The sequence below is a fragment of the Festucalex cinctus genome, chromosome 19 (genome assembly GCF_051991245.1).
Source record: "Festucalex cinctus isolate MCC-2025b chromosome 19, RoL_Fcin_1.0, whole genome shotgun sequence".
Classification (NCBI taxonomy): Eukaryota; Metazoa; Chordata; class Actinopteri; order Syngnathiformes; family Syngnathidae; genus Festucalex; species Festucalex cinctus.
The window spans coordinates 13,591,971-13,614,626 of NC_135429.1; the positions used below are offsets into that span (position 1 = coordinate 13,591,971).

The 22,656-nt window shown below is 39.8% G+C and overlaps 2 protein-coding genes across 4 annotated transcripts in view; one reads left to right on the forward strand and one right to left on the reverse strand.

The window, feature by feature from the left end:
• The window catches only part of ago4 (argonaute RISC component 4), a 22,220-nt gene extending 15,972 nt beyond the window's left edge, over window positions 1-6,248 (reverse strand). The window contains exon 1 of one of the 2 annotated variants that reach the window (XM_077506644.1): window positions 6,040-6,248. In XM_077506644.1, coding sequence (XP_077362770.1) covers window positions 6,040-6,058 — 19 coding nt within the window. In that variant the 5' untranslated portion in view covers window positions 6,059-6,248. The remainder of the gene's footprint in view (window positions 1-6,039) is intronic. The other variant, XM_077506645.1, reaches the window with a different exon arrangement.
• Window positions 5,924-18,520, forward strand: clspn (claspin). 2 transcript variants are annotated; one of them, XM_077506642.1, is made up of 24 exons: window positions 5,924-7,498; window positions 8,022-8,139; window positions 8,221-8,582; window positions 8,799-8,933; window positions 9,018-9,077; window positions 9,149-9,221; window positions 9,292-9,394; window positions 9,477-10,012; window positions 11,207-11,395; window positions 11,585-11,739; window positions 11,820-11,998; window positions 12,634-12,683; window positions 12,775-12,974; window positions 13,077-13,614; window positions 14,234-14,267; window positions 14,415-14,487; window positions 14,606-14,745; window positions 14,850-15,011; window positions 15,314-15,435; window positions 15,552-15,682; window positions 16,442-16,562; window positions 16,838-16,908; window positions 17,296-17,457; window positions 18,169-18,520. In XM_077506642.1, the coding sequence occupies exons 1-24, from the start codon at window positions 7,472-7,474 to the stop codon at window positions 18,292-18,294; spliced, it is 3,867 nt and encodes a 1,288-aa protein (XP_077362768.1). In that variant the 5' UTR covers window positions 5,924-7,471; the 3' UTR covers window positions 18,295-18,520. The 2 variants fall into 2 exon arrangements, with proteins under 2 accessions (XP_077362768.1, XP_077362769.1); XM_077506643.1 differs by having other exon boundaries at window positions 16,841-16,908.
• Window positions 18,521-22,656: the final 4,136 nt, after the last annotated feature.

Consider the following 22,656-nt stretch of genomic DNA (forward strand, 5'->3'; position numbering starts at 1 on the left):
TAAATGTTCTAAGGCTCTAAAACCCATCACCACACAGTTAATACACTTTTCTGATCAAGTTATTTACATCTTCTCACATTCCTCTCTTGTTTAAACGTTCCCAATGTTCAAACCGAAATACATTTTATAAAACTGGCACATTATTATTATTATTATTTTTTTTTAAATGCAGTTAACACTTTACCCTTATTCTATCATTAAGCCAGAACTATGCACAGCAAAAAAAAAAAAAAAAGGAACCTGCCCTAAAGTGTTTCATGTTTTTTTTGATAGCCCAGTACAACAATACTACTAGTGATTTAACGATAAGCACGATATTAAAACTGCCACAATATCGTCGTCATGTTCACGATATTTAAATGCAACACATCTGTTAAGAAAAGTCAGGTCGATTTCCATTTGTGAAGTTCTAGCACCCTCTGGTGGCTAGTTTAGTTTGTTAGTGCAGTTTAATTTTCACAAGGCATGTTTTGGCCCTTTTATGTTTAAAATCCACACTAATGGTCAGATGAAGGGGAACATAACATGCTTGTGAACTGAGCCAATATGTGCAGTAAGTGACTCAATACATATATTTATATATAATAATTAAGGATGGGCGAGTACCAATACCAGGTATCGGTATCGGGCCGATACCAGCCTTTTTTCAAGTACTCGAGTACTCGTGACGCAGACGAGTACAAGCGACCGATGGCAGAGGGGGAAGACGCTAAGTGAGTCCTCCTTGCCTGGAACTGACGCAAGCTTGCAGCAGTTTTTCACCAAAACTTCAAAATTGTGAATCTTAAACTAAAAGAGCATTTTTGTGTTTTATTTTGAGCGTTAAGACTATTGAAGAGTGACTGTGCTGGGGTTTTTTTGGTCAAAATTAAAGGAAATATATTTGTTTTAAAATATCTTAGTGATTTTTTTTTATTTGTCAAAATGTACTTCTGGTATCGGCAGTTGGTATCGGTATCGGTCTGTAAAAAAGTGGTTTCGAACATCCCTAATAATAAATTGTATAAAATTTTTCACTGCTGTATAAGAACAATACTGTTTTTTTTTCGTATGAGTTATTTTTTTTTTCCACAATATTGTGACTTTTTTTTTAGCGCCAACCTCCCCACAATATCGTGATAATTATCGTATCGTGGCCTTCATATCGCGATAATATCGTATCATGATGTTTGGATATCTTTGCATCCCTAAATACTCCTATGGAAAGGTTAATGGTGTGAATCCCGCTGCCACATCACAGCTCCCTCCTCCAGATACTGACTCAAATTCCTCACATCAATACTGATTTACATCCAAATGGAAACATGACTGCATTTTGATCGCCGCTCTTCAATTCGATCACTGTGGTTATCTTCACTTTGAATTGGTTGCACATGCATGACCACATAGACGTTCAGTATCATTAGCTTATTGAAGGAGGGTCAGGTGGGTGGGGGGGTTGTTGTTTAGGGGGGGGGGTGCTTAAAGCTTTTGTCAACCGACAGCTAAAGGACTGCGGGGGTCCTGCTGAACTGCATGTAGCCGCACGCTCCAGTTAACAAGTGAGGCGCGAGAGCACAGACAATCAGGGCCCCATTTGCTTCAGCAAAACACATTTGCCTGTATGCCCCAATCTAGAGCGGCCCCCAAATCACACCCCCCCTCGCACAGTTAAACGCTCTTCAAGCATAGTAGCAGTAGTTTGATTGCTGCCTTGCTATTGTTAGCTTTGGATGACAGTCTGCGCGTGACTCACCCTGCTTGACAATGTGCGGTGCCAGTGTTGTCTTGATCAAGTATTGATGGTGCAGTCTTGTTGTAACACGCATTTGACCAAACCTGAGAGTCTAACATGCATTTATCACTCGACTATAAATGGACTGCAATTCACTGTAAAGTCAAGTATTTCCAATTCAGCTATTGCTAACAGCTCTTAAGAATCCAAGTCTTTTGAAGGTATCGATTACTTTGAGAAGGCTTCCAATACCAGTGACTTCTTACGGACGTTCTATTAGGAAGTAAATGACATTCATGGCTGACAAAGTTTATTTGAAGTATTCCATGCATATACTTAAACATGTATCCACTTTCATCGATTAAAGGGAAAAAAATAATATTTAATGCATCTATTTTCCCTCTTGAATGCAGCACAGGCAACATTGTGATTTTACCTTACTTTCGTAGTATTATTATACAAAGTGATGTACACACCTGTTGCCTACTTTACCTATATTTTGTAGCATTGAATGTTATTTTTGCTCTGGATTGTTGTCATCTAATTTTAATCCATTCAAACTTTGTTTTAATAGTGTTAAAATAAAAATCAATACTCTCAGGTGATTTGAAATCATTGATAAAATTTTCAACCGTTTCACCGAGAAATATTTTCCAACTTTATAGTATCATGTAGGGTGATACAATTTTAATCAAAATAATAAAGCCAAGAAACATTTATTACGTTAAAAGGTTTAATTTATTCAAAAATAAACCTTTTGCAAAATGTTCATCATCAATAATGTATACTGATTTTAAATCAGTTTTAATGTAAACTTAAAATTCGTAGCGACAAGTACGGTAGAAGGGCTGAGCGATATTGGAATATTTGGATATAACAGAACTTATTTAAAAAAACAGCTTTTATTTTTAATAATCCAAAAGATTAGTATTTATTTATAGGCTCCTTGATTTCAAGATTTAGGTAATTTTTAAAATGATGAATTTGATTTATTGCCCAGCCCTAGTGTCACGAGTAACAATTAAACCTGTATTTTGTACTTCAATGCATTTTGAACAAAGACTAAAAATAATGTAAACTAAGCAAAGGTGTGCATTAGCTATTGGGCTTGATATCTTCTTCCACTTCAAGCAAGGGGGGAAAAAAAATAATAATAAAAAAAAAATTTAAAAAAAAGAGCCAAGTTGTACCTATCTATAGCCTCCTCAGCTGTCGTGCTTCTACTTGGAAAAGTCCGGGAATTGCTCAATTGCACATCAAATGACTCAACAGTCTATGCATCACAATGTTATTTCGAAATACTCTAAGCTAACCAATCACCTATTTAGTGTTAAAACAAAAGTGAAAACAGCTCTTCTCTCCACAGTAAATTCTGCAATCTTTCATCTTATTATGTAGTCAAAGTGCATAATTCAGTTTGCGTTTAAATGGCCGCCCTAATGTCCAACGACCACCACAGAAAAAGATAGTTTACCGGTAAGTGGTACAGTTCAGCTCTGAATCCTGGCTTGCATTTCATCATGTGGAGTGTGGGCGGAATAGAGAAAGCCATGCAAATGGGCTGACATTCTGTAATCTGCTAATGGATTCGACAAATAAGAACGGTGCAAAGAAAGGACAAAAACTGTGGAGATTTACTGTCGCTATGTACAGTTTTCACCTGCGTGTCACTAAACTCATCTACTGTTAAATGGTTATAGGGCTGGAAAAAAAAATTGATTTTTTTTTTTTCCCCCCCACACACACATTTACAGGTGCAGTTCTGCAGCGTAAAAGGTACAAATGTATTATGTTAATGATTTTGTGTCCCTAGTAACCACAGCACGAGCAAGCAGTAGGACAGCTGGGTCTGTGCTGAGCATGAGGATGATGGTCGAGCCTGGCGATGACTCACGCTTAACAGAAGTAAGCAGCTAGTGCACTGACGCCCACACCTGCAAATACCTGGATTAAGGAACAGCAGTGGACTTCGGGAATGCTTCATTTAGTAGCTTCAAGGCTTTCGGGATAAAATTTGTGCACAAACATTAACTTGCCTTTCTTGTTTTGGTATTTTATTTGCCTCAATTGGAAGCACCTAGAGTGGATCGTGTTCTATTGTCCTTGTTATTTGGTGCATTATTCAACTAGCAAAGGGGTCAGCAAGCTTTCCAGTCAAAAAAGCCATTTTAGGCCAAATAAATAAACAAGAAAAAATGTGTCTGGAGCGGCTGGGGCCGCTAAACATTTGATGATTGTGATGAAACAGTGTTAGTATTAGTCTAGTCTAATATTAAGTACCAACGGCCCAAGAGCTGCACCACAAATGACAAATCTATGCAGCATCCAATGCTAGTTTTTGACATTTTGTCTGCCCTTTTTGCCAGTACATTTCTGACATTTTATGGTAATGTTTGGCATTTGTTCTTTTGTGTTTGGACATTTATAGTTACTTTTTGAACATTTTCTTTCAAATTAAATTTTCTGACTTTTTTGGCAACTCCAAAAATATTTTATGGTAATTTTCTGCTTTCTTTTGGACATTTTGAAGATGTTTTCTGCCTTCTCTATTCACTTTGTCATTTTTGGCAATTTCATGGACAATTTAATGGTACATTTCTGCTTTTCCTCTTCCTTTTGGGACAAGTTATGATCACTTTTTGGATGTTTTAGATCAGGGGTGTGCCAACTTTTTCATTTGAGGGCCACATACAGAAAAACAGAAGGACGCAAGGGCTACGTAATGTTATTAAGAGAAATTGTGTTGAGTCCTAAAAATTGTATAAATAATTTATTTGTGCTTTTGCATCTTTCGAAAAATTCTGCAGTATATAAACCAATTTATTTGTAATATGGCAATAGGGTTATTATAGTTTTGGAATTTTTTATTTTAGGTAGTTTTTATTCGTTTTCAGGGTGGTTCTGTTAGTTTAGTTCTTTAAAAATGCTTAGTTTTAGTTTAGTTTGTTAGTTTCAGTATTAGTGTTAGTTTTTTTATGTGTATTACTTGTGCACAAAATTTAAAAAACACCATGGGCGCAATGTCATCTGAAGGTGCTTTTCTATTGGCTGCTACTAGATGACATCACTTCTGTGTGACATACTTTCAAACGTCATTATTACAGTATATATCAAAATATATCTACTAAAAATCACATTTAAAATCCTCCCCAAAGGCTCATGCATTAAATTAATTATTATCTAGATTGATTAAAATTAGTGACAATCTGCATAATAATCTAGATAAACTACCAAGTCCAAAAAAAAAAAAAAAAAAAACTCAAATGACAACAATGCTTCCTTGGTGTGTGTACATACTCACACACCTGTGGATACTTGTACAATTAATTTTCTCTCTGCATTCCCTTGAACCTGCCACATAGACAGCATCTGATAATACAATTTCCACTGTAAAAATCATAACGGTTTATTGCTGTAATGCCACTCCTCTATACTTTGCATTTCGAAAATGTTGATATACGCTCAACAAAGAAGTCTATCACAAACATGAGGAAGGATGTGCATATTTGTGTAAGGGAAAAAAAACAAACATTCGCAGCACGTAATTGTTATCGCCTAGTGTTAAGGTGCACGCTTCCTTGAGACAACTGCACAGCCGGGAAGTGGCTTTGTTATCATATAGCAGATGAGGAATATGGGAGCATGCCTGCAGCCGTGTGATGGTGAAAAGCGCCATGCATCCATTCCCGCTGTGTCCTCAAAGGCTACTGGCCAGGCAGACGCAATAACACGACCACTCAAATCTCTTGTTGAATCGCCACCGAGTCGTTTGGACGTCTTCATTTTCTGCTTGCCTTCCTTTTTTCTTTTTTTTGACGGATCGGAAAGCAAGCACGTTGTCCTGATGGCGATCGCTCCAAAATAAAACAGCTCGAGAATAAGGGTGTAAAAATATGTGGCACAGTTAGCTTTAAATCGACCAGATGGCCTGTTGTCATCGTACAAAAACATCGTGGTTTTGATCGAAATGGAGAAACGTGTCGTGTAAACATCAACGTGAACACAATACGACGCGGAAGGAAGGAGGTCCTAGTTAAATCCCCACTCACACAATACCAGCTCCGACACGACTAGCCTCACATAAATAAAACCACACGGGCACGTCCGCGCGACACACACATTCGACGTTCGAGCAAAGGATTTCGCCCAACGTCAACAATGTCACGCAGAGAGACACATGGGATGGGCCTGCGTTTGTTTTCCGTCAGCGCTTCGAGGCCTCAGCGCAGCCGCGGCCCCCAGTGAAGCGGCACACCTGAGCACACGCGTCGCATGCGCGGCTCTCTCCGCTTCACGCTCGCCTCTCATTTTGTCGTATTTCTTACCGGGTCCGAGCGCTTCCATTGCCGAGGCCTCTCTCTCCGACTCTGTCCCGGCCTGGCGGCTCCGTACCGACGCTGAAATTGGGGGCGGTATCGCGAAGCTTAAAGTGGCTAATTTAAGAAAAAGGGAATAAAAGTCAGCGATGAGTGCTGTTGACTGGGCTGGCTGACCCCAACTACTGAGACTGGAGCTTCTGGCGCTGGGGATTTTTAACCGCGCATGCGCGAGTGGGAAGCAGGCAGGCTGTTTGCGCACGCGTGAGATCATGAAGCGCTAATCAAACTTTGGTAACGCGAGTAAACTATAGTAATTTTAGAAAACGATTTAGCTTCATAAGTCATAATATAAAACTATGTTTGAACGTAACAAAGAGTTTATTTTTTTCTTAGTTGACTCCATTTGACCAATCAAACAGGGCCAAGCAGTCACATGACCACAAACAATTTGCGCGCCCCACACGGAAGCGGTCTTCAAAGTTTTTTTTTTTTTTTAATTTAAAACAGAGCAGAAATGTGTCTATATTTCCTTACGTATAGCTCCAGCTCACTCAATCCTAAGGAGAAGCTGTTAATAAAAAGCAATATCGACTATCGAAAATAAATAATTTACTGTTCGGAGCTAATAAATAAATACATAGATACTATAGATAATAGTATATTAATGAATAAATTAGAAAGATATAGCATACGAGGTTTAGCAAATGACGAATAGTTATTTGAATATCAGTGTTTGCAGTTTAACAACATAAAAACATCTAATCAAAACATTTGAAGATAACTGCGATTGGCTGGCAACCAGTTCAAGGGTGTATATGCCTACTGCCCATAGCCATCTGGGATAGGCTCCGGCACCCAGTCAAAATTATGGTAATTTAATTAAAATAGAAAGAACGTATACAAATACTTGATGAAAAAACACAATTCAATTTTATGATAAAAAGCAAACAATGTAAAAAATATTTGATCATATATTGTGAAAAAAAACTTTAAAGTGCTCTATTTAAAGTAAAAAATAGTGTCGAGTGATTAAAAAAAATATAATAATAATCTTTTATTTGCCTCGATCCCGCCCGCCGAAAAAGTGACTAGACCTAAATCACGCACGCACTAGTGTTGTTTAAATGTAGGCGGGACATGTCTCCAAAGGACCAATAGGAAAGCAAAACGTCACCGATTGACACCTCGGTGACGAAAATTGCGGGCCAGCTGTCACGGCGCGCGAAAGATAAAAAATTGTACTTTGAGAACAGGCGGGAGCAGTAGATCTAACCGAGCTAAACGCGATCTCAGTGCGCCTTCAATGACTAAATTGGCCGTTTTCGTTTAGGCATGAACTTTTCGGGTGCCTTTTGACGCTGCCACGAGTTGACGAGACTTTTGATTTCTCTCCGTTTGTTTCTTTGTGACAAGCGTCGAGTAGCAAGCGGGCAAAGAGATGAGCCTCGTCCTTTCTCAACAACAGGTGAGGATCTCATTTGCACTAGAAGACATTTTCGCTTGATGTGTAATAAACTATAATGTATTCACTCCTGTGTGCTATGGTAAACATTTCTTTACTATTGTTAGCTTTAGCTAGTTAGCAAGCTCGGCGAGATGGTCATAGCTAGCTAGATTACATTGGCCTCTTACTTCATAGTGTTTGAAGAATGTTACATTGTAAGTGTTTATGTAATTTTCCGAATACAGTATTGCCAACCACACGTAATTTTGTTAACCTTTTTTTTTTGTCGAACCCATCGCCAGCTAACGTAGCTATGTGCTCATTGTTTGGCTTGCCCCAAGGCGCCACTCAGACTGACTCATCATGTCCTCAAATATGCTTGCAAAATGAATGCCCAGTTAAGTTGCTGTTTAGGATGCAAATAGGACTCCAATGAGGCAGGCTTGCTTTCTTCATTTAGTTACAAAATAGGTTTAACTGGTAATTTCATTTGTTACTGCATGACAGTGTGTGCAACATTATTATAATGTGTGGTTCTTACCAGGCTGAAGGTCTCCCGGCTGTGGTTCCAAGAATAACCGAGAGTGATTCAGACAGTGGAATGGGCTCTCCGGCAGTGGAGAATATGCTGGAAACAACAAACAATAGGCAGGAGAATCCAGGTGAAGTTACATGACAATACAGGCCTTTACTTGCACTTGTAGTATTTTTGGGCTCAACCATGTTTCCTGTTGTTTTTTCAGACTCTGACGAGGAAGAAGACGTTCAAATTCGCAGGAAGCCTAGCCGTAATGCCATCAGGGACAGCGACAGTGAAGAAGAGGAGGCGACTATGGCTGAAGCATTAGTATTGGCTGCTTCTAGCGGAGATGAGATGGAAACAGACGAGAAACAAGAGGTTCAAAAGAACAGGAGAAGAATTTCTGTTCTCAGTGATGAAGACAGCGGACCTGAGCAAAAGGATGGCGATCAAAAGGAGGGTGCGAAAACGGCGAAAGATCCAAAAAAGAGGGAGAGGAGCCGGAGGCACCGAGACCAAAAGGAGAAACATAGTAAAAGTGTCGAAAAATTGAAGAAGAAAGACAGATTCTCCGACGTGAAAGAAGTGAGTGATTTTGATGTACTTTGGTGTTATTTTTCCATCTGCAATGCACCACTTCCCTGTTGTCTCAAGCTTGGCTTTCAAAGCAACGCTCTAAGTTTCCTTGAATCAACTTTTGCGCAATCCTGCTTACAAAATGGACCAACAATATTTAAAGTGAGGAAAGACTTCTTTAGTTGTTGCATCACACCAATAATGACAAACCCTCTTTGTGTCCAGGGTACGCTTCTCCCTCTGAATGACAGCGGCTGCCTGTTAGCTGACACCGATCTCTTCGACACCGGTATTGACGAGGAGGAAGAGTCGCTCGATTCAATTCGAGCGGCTGTCAAGCAAAAGATGAAAAAGCACAAGGTGCATTGAGTTGAGCATTACTGTCGAGATTTAAATGAATTCTTATTTCGTCCTTATTGTGATGATTTCCAAATATGAACACAGGAGCATTTCCTGGATGAAGAGGAAAGCGGCGGAGATGAAGTGCAAAAGCCCCAACGTGCAGTAAGCAGCGATAATCGTAAACGTAATTAACCAAAAATGTGAGTTTTACTGACTGTTTTGTGTTCTGTTAGGAGAGAAAAGCTGCACGTGCAAGTAAAGAGGCAATGAAGCAGCTCCACAGCGAGTCCCAGAGGCTGGTCAGAGGTCAGTTTATACACACATGTACAATATTTGTCATCAATCACCCTGAGGCTTCAATCTCTGTGTAATGTAGAGTCAGAGCTTGGCCTGCCGTACCACATCCCGGAGCCAAAGACCATCAGCCAGTTTTTTAAGAAGCGAGCCAGGCCCGAGGGACCCGCCATGGCTCTGTTGAAGTAAATACAAACTTGTTATGCATGTGTCGAGTTAGTTGCGGTTTCATGTTTAACATGTAAAATGTAATGTTTTTTTTAATAGATCTAGACAGTATTCTGCAGTAATGTTGGAGAAACCGACACCACCACCTCCAGCAAACGCGACTAGTGATGAGCAGGACTCTGCTCTCACGTCGTCTCAACTCAAACCGTTCCCGGAGCCTGCCGCCACATCGTCGCCGCAGCAGGAGAGCCCGAGTCAGGCGCCAGAGGTCGCTGCCGAGAGCTTACAATCCGACCAGGAATCCGCTCCCATGCTTTATCTCTCCGAGAGTTTGCAAGAGTCCATGACGGCAGATTCGACAGCCAAACTTGTATCTGAAGAAGAGGCTGTTGTGAAACAAACTGAAGAGCTGGCTAATGTCCAGCAAAGGGAGGCTGGACCCACAACTGTGATTGAGCCTCAAGTTACATCTTTAACTGATCCAGCGTCCGATGAACCCTCTGTAGAGCTGCCGAAGCCCAAAAAGGACAAATTAGCACGACTGAAAGAGCTTGGACTGAACCCGCCGCCTGTTGCTAAATTTTGTGCCGATGCAGGAGCTTTTGTAGTCCTTGAACCAGCATCGCACAACCCAGGTCAGTCATGCTTTTAAGGGGAAGTCAACCCAAAAATATATTATTATATTCCTTTTCAAGCCTGTTATCGATTCATAAAACCATAAATCGACTATTTTAAGATATTTTTTTGCACTTTAAGACTATTCAGAATATTTGTCATTTATATTTACAATTATTGAATTCTGAAAGTATTTTCATATAATCCTAGCTGATGTCAATGTTTATGTGATTAAGTGATTATAAGAAGTTACTTTCATTAACTAAATCATTTTTTGCCGCCGCAAAATTTAATTTGGAATTTAATATTTGTGGCGTTTTTATCATGTCCTTGATATTTAAGAATTGATGTTCCATAATGAATCAATATCTGATTGAATTGGGAAAAAAACAATCAAAATCAGATCGAACTGAACTCTTGTGAATTGAAATTAAATCGATTGAGGAAATTTGAATCGATACTTGACTCGCTGAGCCATATTCAGCCCTAAAAAGATAATATTTTGTACAGAATGAATTCAACAACTACAACCTTTAAAAACTGTTTTTTTACACTTTCTGTCGATTGAAGATGACATCACCTGTGCTGAGGAAGTAGGTAACGACCAATCATGGCTTACCTGTTTTCTGGATTTGGTCAACAAACTGAGCCACGATTGGTCGTTACTTACTTTCTCAGCGCAGGTGATGTCATCTTCAGTTGACAGCAAGTGGACTAAACTATTAATTGGTCATGAAAAACAATGAAGTTATCAAATTAATTCTGGACAAGATATTAACTTTTTACTGCTGAAAATGTCTCTCTGGGTCAAGTATCCATTTAATATTGTGTTTGTGGAATATGAGTTAAGCAGCAAAATCCTGCCGTTTTTTTTTTTTATCAATTTCAGAAGGCGGCCATTTTGCCACTTACTGTCGAGTAAAAATGACATCACATTTGCTCAGGTCTCAGCTAACAACCAATCACAGCTCAGCTTTAGAAAACAGGTGAGCTGTGATTGGTTGTTGCCTGAGCAACTGTGATGTCATCTTCAGTCGACAGCAAATGGCTGCCCCCTGAAATGGATTAAAAACAGCTAGATTTTGCTTCATAACTCATATTCCACAACCGGAAAATTAATCAGAATGTCATGTTAAGGTCCACTTTTAAATCGTAACCATGTTAGCTGTCATTGCACTTACATTGTGTCTCTGTCTCTCTATTTGTTCAATCAGGTGTTGAGGCTCTGAAGAAGCGGTACCTGCGGCACATCCATGCTCCCGTCCGGCCACAGGGAGAACGCACACTTCAGCTCAACATCGTCCGAAAAGACAGCACCCCGTCCGGCAAGGAGGAGCTGCGCGCCGACTCTGTCACTGTCACTATTAAAGAAGCAAAAGAGGAGACTATTGCAACCAAACCTGGTATGAAACCAAACCTGGAACATTATGCAAATGTCAGTGATTTCCAGTGTCTGTTGTATCATGGGGGGTATTTTCCACACCCACGCCCAAGTCTGCAAAATGATGAACCGGACTATAGCAAGGCTTCGCTGTTTTTGTTTTGTTTTAGTTTTGGAGCCCTTTTGACAAATGCGTGTCCTGTTCTCACAGGAGAGAAACTGTTGACCCTGAAGCAGCAACTGCAGCTCGCCATGGCGCAGCGGCGACACGAGGAGCGGGCACGCAAGGCCGAGCTGAATCGCCTCGATAATGAAGACTGCGGAGAGGAGGAGGAGGAGGCAGAAATGACAGATGATGATGAAGAGGTCGGCGTTTTTCTTGTTTCCTTGGCGACAGTGCGTTTTCCCCCTCATATTTACTTCAATTCTGCTTTTATGTGTCACAGGGTTTAGATGACTTATTGGGAGGAGATGATGCAGAGGAGGAGGAGGAGGACGGCAGTGTGGTCCAGAGTGTCCGAAGTCTTTCTCCTGTGGCGCTCAATTGCCCGCCAGTAACTCCAGACATAGTTAACACTGATGGAACACTCATACTGTTTCCTGGCAACTCCTGCTCTCGCACCGGGTAAGTTGTTTTTACTAATTCACCTGCTCGATGGGCGTGTACCGATACCAGGTATTCTAGCGGGCCGATGTCAAGCCTTATTTCAATGTACAGATACTAGTATCGGCCACCATTTTGTGATCAGAACAAGATTTTAGGAAAATAGTAAATTGCAAGTCATTTCATGCAATTTTAAGGAAAAATTATATTGGGATAGATTTTTTTTTTTTTCTTTCAAATTAACAATCTAGACATATGGTTTCTAAAGAGCAGAATTAGGGCTGAGTGTTGATTCAGATTCAACAATTTGATTTGTTTTAGACTTAGACTTGACTTATTAAAAGGATCGCTTTATGGGTTTCTGAATCAATATCGGGCTAGAAATGGAAAATCTATTTTTTTTTGTTTTAGTATTTTAGAGTACCGGTCGTTAGGTTAGTGATAAACAGTGCAACGTGACACTACAGGTATATCATCATATAGCATAAAAATGCTCGCTCATTTACTGCCAGCCATGGTTACTGTTTTTAACTTTATTTACAGCCTGGATGTTTTGTTTTGTTTTATCACTGGTCAAATATTTACCGTAATTATAACTTGACGACTGCCATCACTGTGTTCAGTGTTCACCTTCATGTATTTGTTTCCACTTTAAGTGATGGCGGAAGAAGATCTGGTGCTGGACAATATGGTGCTAGTAAACTGGGTAAGTTTGTCCAATTTGAAAGCTTACTACTAATGTTTTTTTTCCCCTGCAATGACTGAAGTTTAACTCAAGTATATTCCATTGTCTGCAGAAGAGGACGACTCAATGTCTCTTATGAAGGACATCAGCCACAACAGCAGCTTTGAGCTGGCCGGATCCATGATCACTTCCTACCAGCCGGTCAGCCATCAGCGACTCGGGCGAGGTGCTTACAACTCCAACTCCAGCTCCATGTTCCGCTCCCCTTCTCCGTGCCGCTTCAGGCCCAGCATCCTCAGCTCTGCTTCCAAGGTGAGATTCTAAAATTAGAATTGTGGACCAAGTATGTCTGCCAGAGGTTGCATGTTATCTATTTTTACCTTCCTTTGACTTTTTTTCTCGTCTTTCTGACAGAGCTCCGGTAAACTGTCCGAGCCCTCGCTTTGCCTCCCAGTTGAGGACTCTCAAGATTTGTACGCCCCTCCCTCCCCAGTGGACTCCGAGCCCATCGGCGAAGTCGCCGGACCCAGAAATCTGGGCGGAGACTCGCAAGGACGCTTTTCCCTCGAGGACGATGCCCACTCCCAGTTACTCGACGCGGATGGCTTCCTGAACGTGGGTCCACGACCCGGCGCCATCCGCTCCCACAAGAGGAAGTTGATCCTGGACAGCCTGGACGAAAACGCAATGGACGCCAACATGGGGGAGCTTTTCGGAATGTGCTCGGGTGTTTTCGGGACGGCGCAGAGTGGCTCCAGTGGGGAGGCGGCGCCAGTTGGCGGTGAAACGCAGGCGGAAGAACTTCTCGGATTATGCTCGGGAGCATTTCCAACAACTCAGGCCGGAGAGAAGTCACAGCGTGACGAGAGCAAGGAGCAAGAACAGGATGAGGAGCCTGAAAACAGCATGGATCGGTTACTTGGCCTTTGTTCTGGCAAATTTCCTAGCTCAGGTACCAGCACTTGTTAATTCTATTACTAATAAATAGGGCTGTGCAATTAATCAAAATTAAATCACAATTTCAGTTATTACACTCCACAATTACAAGATCAGCACAATTGTTAAAAAAAACAACTATTAATACTAATTTTTGAGTTGTTTAAAGTTATTCATTTGCACCTTTTTTAATTTATTTTAAAATGCCCACTTTAATCAATTTTGTTTCAACCAAAATGAACTTGCCTAATTATAGTGTTTCAAAGAATTTTGTCGTAATATTTTTTATTTGTTTTTTACGTTAAACATTTTCTTGGTTTGTACCAAAAAATAAATGATCGGCCTACTGCACAGTGCACAAGCTGCCCTCCAACAAAGTTTTTGCCAACATAAATAAATAAATAAAGATATATATAAATATAGATTATATATTCTGTTTAGTCCAAAATGAACTTACAGAATTGTTTCATTTTTTTTAAATTGGTGTTAATATTTTAAAGTGCTGAAACATTTTGTTTTGTTAAAAAAAAAAAAAATCATTTGAATACTCGTGATTTCAATTATTGCCCAAATAATCGTGATTATTTATTCCTTCATCGAGCAGCCCTACTGATAAAGTTTTATGCTACTTTTAGGTTCTTCCCAAATGGGTTCACCAGCACCAGACAGGTAATGTCATTATTTCTTGCCTTGTTTTGTTGAATGTGAAAATGAGTCTTTTAATTTTTCAAAACATAAACGATCTGTTGAGAATAGAGAAAATTATGTTTGAAAATTTACAGTCCTTAGGGGATTTTCATGATAACTTCTCTTTAGCGGTAAAAAGAAACCACAAGAGGAGGAGGAGGAGGAGGAAGAGGACTGTGAATTTCGACTTATGTCAGACGTGGTATGGAACATAGAGCTTGTTTATCCCCCCCCCCAAAAAAAAAGAGCAAAAAAAAAAAAAATTAAAGTTGTTTGAGATTCCCTTCCAATAACAGAACAAATCTGAATTTTTCATACAGGAAGATGATGAAGGTGATGAGGAGGATAAAGAAGCAGATGACAATGATGATGATGATGAAGAAGAGAATAATGAGGTAGAAGAGGAAGAGTTGAATGGAGTGTTTGCACCCAATCTCATTAAGAAGAAAAAAAAGAAAATGTAAGTGAAGACTCGAGCCGAGGTTGCCTGCATGTTCTTATAAATGTCACTCCACTTACAGTCTGATTGTTTTGCTGTTTAACTGAGTCCTCTCCCTTTTGCAGGCGCCTGACCGACTACGTGGACTCGGAAGCCGAACTGTCAGGTAGCGACGAGGGCAGCGGGGATGAAGATGAGGACGGGGGGAGCGAGTATGAGGAAGAGGAGCTTCTGGAGGAGCTGCCGTCTGATGACGAGCTGCATAGCCAAGTCAACAAAATTCACATGTGAGTAAACCGCACCAATATGTCGATGGAATGAGTCTCATGGAAGCATTTAGCGCCCTCTACAGTTTTGACGTGTAATAGACTTGAAAACCATTGTGGTGAATAGAAATTGATCATGTAAACTACCATATATGGGTGGTTGCAATTATTATTTTTTTTATCTAACTTATATTTGTATATAAAACCAAAAAATAGGTTATATTCTACAATAATGGTAATTAAAAAAAATAACATTGCTGAGCTAATCTCCTGTGTAATAAATTTGGCCAAATTGTTGCTTTCAAATTGATGTGTCCTTACAGGAAGCAGATAATGGATGATGACAAGCGGCGCTTGAGGCTGTACCAGGAACGCTACCTTGCAGATGGTGATTTACATTCCGATGGCCCTGGAAGAGCTCGCCGTTTCCGCTGGAAAAATATAGGTTTGTTACAGGAGGGGATATTTTTAAGGAAAAAAAATCAAATAAAAATTCCCCACTTTTAGTCAGGCTGAAATTCGAAAAATGGTCACCTGATCCCTGATGGTCATCCCTTGCAGATGATGGCTTCAACACGGACAGGACTGGAGCCGAGGGTGAGGAGGAGCTTGAGGATGACGATGATGTGGATCAGACCGAGATCCAAAGGAGGAAGGAGAGACTGGAGAGGGAACAGTGGCTCAGAGAACAGGTAAGTCCTCTGTTTACAACTGGTGTGATCCAAATTTCTGCACAAGTCAGAACACGCCACTCTATCAATAACCTAAGCTAATGAAGTGCAATTTGTCATAATTACAGTCAACATGTGTTTGAAAAACAAGTGTAGGCCATTTATCTTAACTCATTCACTCCCAGCCATTTTTACCCTTCGCTTACTGGATTTTGACTGATATTACAAGGTCCACAGAGTATTCTGTTCTTTTGCTATCAAAACATGGAACCTACCAAAAGAAAGATTAAAGTCTCTTCTTTCATCAGGAAAAAAAAAGTATATTTATCTCTTTCTGTTTTGCAACAATTAGCATTAGAATATAGCCAAGTGTTATCATTATTCTTATTCCTGGTGAAAACAATGGCAAAAAGAGCTTGTGGCAACATGGTCCTGGCTGATCTCTTATACACTGCTGCCACCTGCTGGCCGTTTTTGTAATAACAACCATTGCTTTAAGCAACCGCTTCATGTCTGAAGCTGTATCAAAGCCTTCTTTATGCTCTAGCATAATAATAATAATAAAAATAATAAAAAACTTAAATGTATAAATACGGTTTGGGGAGTGAAGGACAAAATATTAAACATATTTAAGTTTTTGGGTTTGAATGAGTTAAACAATCAAATGAAAAATAACCATATTCTTGCCTCATGCCCTTGGTAACCTCAATGTCTCACCCTAGGACTCTCGGGTATTGTTCTTTTTAATTTATAAAATCCTCTACTTTGTTGTTTCTGCAGTCCCAACAAAAAGCCAAGAAAGTGACAGATTTGGATGAGGAGGATGATGAGATTGGAGAGGAAGATAGCCAGTTCATGAAGTTGGCCAAGAAGTTGACTGCTAAGACTCTGCAGAAGAAAGGTTAGTTTGTTGGTAAACCTTATTACCGTGGTACCTTGACTTATAGTGCAGCTGTTTTTCTTTATTCCAAACATTTAACAATAAGTTTTTTATTTTTTGGTGGGCTTTACAGTTTTAAACCTGTAAGACAAGGTACCACTGAATTATAAAGATGTCGCTAGCATAAAGAATCAGATGGAAGTTGAATCTGTCTGAAGATACAACTACAGAATTTTAGCATATTTTTATTAAGACGGAGCTTTTGATGCGTGGCTCATATCTCCTGATTTCCGAAGCAGAGCTTCCAGTTGTGCCGCCGCCACAAAAGACGTCAACAACCCTCAATCCCTTCTCGCGACACTCACAGGTTTGTCAGCATAAATACAGACAAAATACATGTTTGTGTTTTCAGCTCCATTTTACTTCCTCTTTGCCTGTCTGACTTTTTTGGCTTCAAGTTTGCAAAAAGTGTACACGTGTGTGCCAAGCTTTTTGCCTTGGTGGAGGTCTGTGCTGTATCCAGGAGTTAGGGTTAGGGGACAATTTAGAGTCTTCAGTTAGCCTAAAATGTTTTTGAAATGAAAGGCAAACTTGAATGTGATAGTATTAGCTAACATTCGAACCTAGAACCCCGAAGCTGTCAGCAGATGTGCTTTAACCACTCCCTCACCATGCTGCCAATATAAATGTCTAGTTTCACTATATATTGTTTATGTTGACTGTCAAATAATGAGTGTCTTGTGTGTCCGTGAAGGTTAAAAGAGGTTCCCTGCTGAGTCAGCCCCAGTCTGTCCTTCAGAAATTGGCGTCCATATCCGAAGGAAACCCACTGGCACCCAGAAACACTCGTGGGTTCCTCTTTCAGACGTTGTCGCCAGAGAAGGACGGCAAAGCCAGGGAAGCTTCCCAGAATCATGTGAGTAGACAAAAGGCCACTCAACAAAATGCGTCATGTCCTTTTTGTTTCCCATGGTGGAAGCTGGAGTTGTTTTGAATCATGGTTTAAAAAAGAGCCAAACAGCCCCGAGTGTGCATTTGTACCGTATAATTTCATTTATGTGAAGAGACTTCTTAATAAGATGCAGTTTAATCAACGTGATACACAAAATCACATTTTTAAATGTGGTTACTTGTTTTGGAGCATCACATGGCGTTCATTTTACACAAATTAGAGGAGGTGTATATACATACTCACTCTGTTCGTTAAATCTGAGCATTTGCATTTATCATTTTTATTTGTAAATATTTTTAGAACATATTTTTTAATTATTTATCTCATTAAACACTTTAATAATTAATATTTTGCAAGTAAAATAGTACTGTAGTACAATAACGTAGTATAACTGTTTGTTGAATATTGGTTTATTACCTACAATTAAGAGAAAATATGAAAAAATTAGGATGCACTATTAAAGTAAACTTAAAATTCAAAACGTTTTGTTGCATTAATGTTGCCATTTAGTCCTACGATAGGTTCATTCAACATTCATTAAATCTTGATTCATGCTAATCTACCGCTTCGCCACTAGATGGCGCCAAAGCCCACATCAAAAAGCAGACAGCCGCATGCATGTGCACGTTTGTCTTGCAGCGGTAGTAAATTGAACACTTCTGTTTTGACCGACAGACGACAAAGAGGAGGGGGAACACAGGAGCAGTGAACCCGGCAGCCAAGCGGCTCTGCAAGCAGGACATGTCTGCCGGACACGCTAAGGGACCACAGAGAAGCATTTTTACCTTTTTGGACCACTGAATTGGGAACTTGAGTATTAACAATGTTTATGAAATCACTTGTTGCTTGTTGAAGCTGTTTTCCATAACAGGAGTACAACTCGTGTGAATTTTTCAATTCATGTTGTTTTCAGCCGATTAGATAATTGACTTTTTTTTCTTTTCTTTTTTTTTACTATTGTATACTGTATATAGGGATTTTTTTTCTGTGATTTGTATAATGTATTTTACATGTAAATAAAATTATATTTTAAGATCATCAAACATTTGTGCACTGTCCACCACAAAAAGCCAAATATGTTAAACACATGTCTGAATTTTGGGTGAGACCAAAGGACAATTTTTGTTTTAATAGATAATTTAATGTAAAATGTGTCTACTTGTAATTTTTACTTTTAAGCTCCTCTACAATATTACAAAATGTTCCCAACTGCGGACTATCCGCACTGTTTGACCCCTTAATTGAAGTTTGGAAGACTAATGTTTTAAGTAGCTAATAATATGCAGACATTATAACAAGCCCCTTTTGTCTATCCACTTCATTAGTTGCTATGGCGATTAGTGTCCTAGGGTTAGGATGCCATTACACATCATTAGGGTCCAATACTTAAGGGGAGGCCTCGCTTGTATTTTTTTTTTTAATCATTATTTTTTTTTTATTTGCCTGTATTTTTTCCTGACCATTATTGTAATATAAAAATGAATAGTCCAGATGTTTTATTATTTAGCCATTACCGTGCAATTAATTGGCAAATTGCAACTCCTCAGGGCCTGTTTTGTGGGGTCAAGCAAGCCAATCTAATTAGATTATAATAGGATCTTGAGATTTGTATTCCATTATTTCTGCGCTTTATCTTCCTACGTTCCTCCAACATGGATTTTAACAACTTTCTCCCCTCGAGAGGGTGAACTCTGAGGTCAAAGGTCGCAAAACTTAACACAAAACCTCCCTGAACTCCCAATCCACACACGAGCGGGAAGGTTACACGTTTTGGCATGGAGGTCCGAGCTTCTAAATATCTAGAGGACACGGATCCGCTTCTCTTCCGATTATGAGGATAAGAGAGGGCAGAGGGTGGAATAATTGAAGAGAAACAAAAGCCACGGCACCCAAGGGTGTTTTTTTGCTGTGTGCCATGCAGCATCCACTCTATGCATGTGAGATAAAACTGTAATTATAGTGCAAAACAAGCCATGGTGGATTTCACTTTAGCACGTCCAAGCTCATTTGGCTCACATTGCAACTCGCTCTCGTTTTGTGTACGTGTGTGCGGGTTTTACGCTCTCTTTGTGCATCTCTTCTCCGCGCTGGCGATCTGACAGTGTGGCCCATGGGTGCTGGCCGCCCTCGGCCGCTGTCACAGCCCGAGACCGCTGCTGGAGCAGATGTGGAGCTGAAGCGGAGGGAAGTGGGTCATGGTGCTGCAGGCTGTGGGAGCAGTCAAAAACAAGGTCTTATTATGCGCAAGGTAAGTCATGCTCCTCTTTTTTTGTATGTGTGGAAAGCATTTGTGTGAACATTACGGTAACAGGCCTCAATTCTGCTTATATCGCGCTCTCCATCCCTCTGTTTTGTAACTTCTTTCATGAGAGTGAGATGGAGAGAGTGGTGATTTTGCGTGTGACGAGGCCTGGGGCGTGTGGCTTGTGTTTGATGTATTTTTTATGGGCTTAGGCTAACTGGTGAACGATGGAGAGGAGGGAGAGACGGAGGACGCCTGGAGCTGGTGTATTTGAATGTGGATGTTGTTGAAGGAGAAGCAAGAAGGGATGGAAGCGTGTATGTGTGCGCGTGCGCGTTTGTGCAAGTGGGGAGAAGAAGAGGGGATGAGTTTTTCCGCCGCCAGCGACGACATGTCAGGGGGACGGGAGCGGAGAGGAGAGAGACACTGAACACTTGTTAAGTCTGTCTGATGTAGCCTCTCGATACCACACACACATCCCCCCAAAAAAAACACACTTGCTACTAAGTACTGTCTTCTTATGAGATTTGCCAATCAGTTGTAAGAAGAATGGCACAGCTCTTCCTGCAAAACATTTCAGGGAGTACAGATGCATTATGGGTAACAAGTGAAAAGAAATGTACATTTCACGTTTACATTTTTCTACTATTATTAGTTCATTAATTGTAGTTCAACAAATGTAATTGTGTCTTTAGATATGCGTTTAATTAATTTGGAGACACTTAATTGGCTCTAAAAGTGAACATTGGCTTAGTTTGAATAGGTCAAACCTGTATAATAATATACTGTACTACCATGAACCCAAGTAAATAAAGTTGGACACTATTCAACAAATTTTGTTAACTTTAATAAAATGTGTTGGGTTTTTTTAATTTATTTTTTTTACGGCAATTAAAGTCCTCTAACGCACTAAACGGGCTAAAATGACAAGAAAGCTACATAGTCTTTGGGCAGGCGGACTCTCCAAACCGCACATTTCCACTGTTTTCTTAACTTGCTTTCTTCCTGAAAGCTATGGAGACTTACCTCGTTTTCTTTTATCCACTTTTGATTGAAAATAATATCCAAAAGCCGCGTAGTGTGAAATTTGGACTCCTTTTCCCTGATGCTCGTGCTAGTGTAGTGTTTTCCTTTGCTCGACAGAGGGCAGCAACCATTTTACCACACTTCCCAGAATACATTACGACGTAAACAATAATGGCGGCGTACAAAATGCATTCAACTGGAAATTATTTACGAAAAATTTATCTTCATAGCACAAACATGTACAGTCAGGTTTCCTTTTATGACGTGAACAAAAATATATAATTTTTTTCAAGTTCATTGAAAGAGCTTTTTTTTTGTTTTAGTGCAGAAAATTTGAGTTTAAAAGTACACGACTGTACCTAATGTAATGTCCTTCCTCATTCTCTTTTTTGGCATGAAGTTAAAAATGTCTACTGTATACGGTTTGTCCTGCTTTCGCCATCTAGCGGTGGGAGTCTGAAGTGTACTTGTATCTCAAATTTTGCTTGTATCTCAATTCTCAATGCAAAACAAAAAATCAACCAACCAATGCCCGACTCAAAAAACTATTGAGTCAAGGCATTTTTAGCTCAAGGCACCTCTGTAAGTATCGCTTATAGTCCACCATTATCAACTGAATTAGGCTACTTACATTCCATTATAAGTTTGAATTCACAACAAATCAATGTTAATTTAAATTTTCTTGTTCCCTCTCCAACCCGTGTCTGAAATTATTAAAAGTACCTCGAGAATGACGCTTGGAATTATTTAAAAAATAAAAAAAAAAATTACATAAAACACTGCCTGTACAACTTTAGCCATGGGATGAATTCGCTATCGTTTATAATTCAGCATTTGAAAGTTTTACCAAAATATTAGCAAAACAATGGGAACATGTCGCTTTGAGAGCATGTCCAATGATTTTTTTTCTCTCTTTCTTCTTCTTCTTTGTCTGAGAACGCAACTTAATAAAAGATCGAAGATGTCTTGTGTGCAGTGTGTATGCTTTTGTTTTAGTTATTGTGCTGAGGCACCAAAATGGGCATTTTTATTTTTTATAGTTGCTAGTTTTAAAAACAGCTTTATTACTTTTGAACCAAGTAAACTTCAGCTTTACATGGGGAGTTGAATTAGTACTTTTACTTTACTAGTCTTTTTTTTTTTAAACACAATATGTACTTCTTAAATACAGGTTGTAAGTACTTTTGAAACCTCTGGGCATTTTGTTCTCATTTAAGTCGTAAACTGTTTACATAATTTGGAATCATCAGACCAGACTTAACTCGAGATTCACACTGTGCTTTTTTTGTACTATTTTGAATTTCCTGTGGGCATAGATGAACTTGATCCTCTTGATGTGATTGTATAACTTATCATGTGGCTATTTAAGTAGACAAGCGATACAGTGTATGACCCGCCCGCTGGATTTGTAAGAAATTACGAAATCAAAAGAAATCAACAGTCTCTAATATGTATAGCTGTTTAAAATATTGTGCATTTTATTGCGTGAAATTCTGCGCCCCAAACAAAACATCGTTTTGGTTGTACTTGACCAAATGTCATATTTGTAAACCGCTCCGAAGGAAATTGAGTCTCATCAGACCGCAGCACTTTCCCATGTGATGCATTTAGATGTTCACCGGAAAGTTACAGTATTTTTCTGCACCTGCATTTATAAAATGCAGTGTTCGTTTTTTTATCACTTTCCTCTTCTTTCGTTTCCTGCCCTCCCAGTCCACGTTTTTTTTCCGCCCTTTTAACGTCCTGGAACCACATGAGTCAGCTGGATGGGAAGAGGAAAAGGAGGAGGAGGAGGGGGGGTCGGATCAACAACACCGCGTCGGAGGGAGGAGGGGGAAAACGTTGGGAAAGACGCAACGTCGGTCCAGCCTCTCCACCGAGCAGCGAACCCACAC

Coding starts and splice junctions, on each gene's coding strand:
- clspn (XM_077506642.1), top strand. CDS start 7,472: ATGAGCCTCGTCCTTTCTCAACAACAG. Junction 11,999..12,633: donor AACTCCTGCTCTCGCACCGG/GTAAGTTGTTTT, acceptor TTCCACTTTAAG/TGATGGCGGAAGAAGATCTG. Junction 14,488..14,605: donor TTCGACTTATGTCAGACGTG/GTATGGAACATA, acceptor TTTTTCATACAG/GAAGATGATGAAGGTGATGA.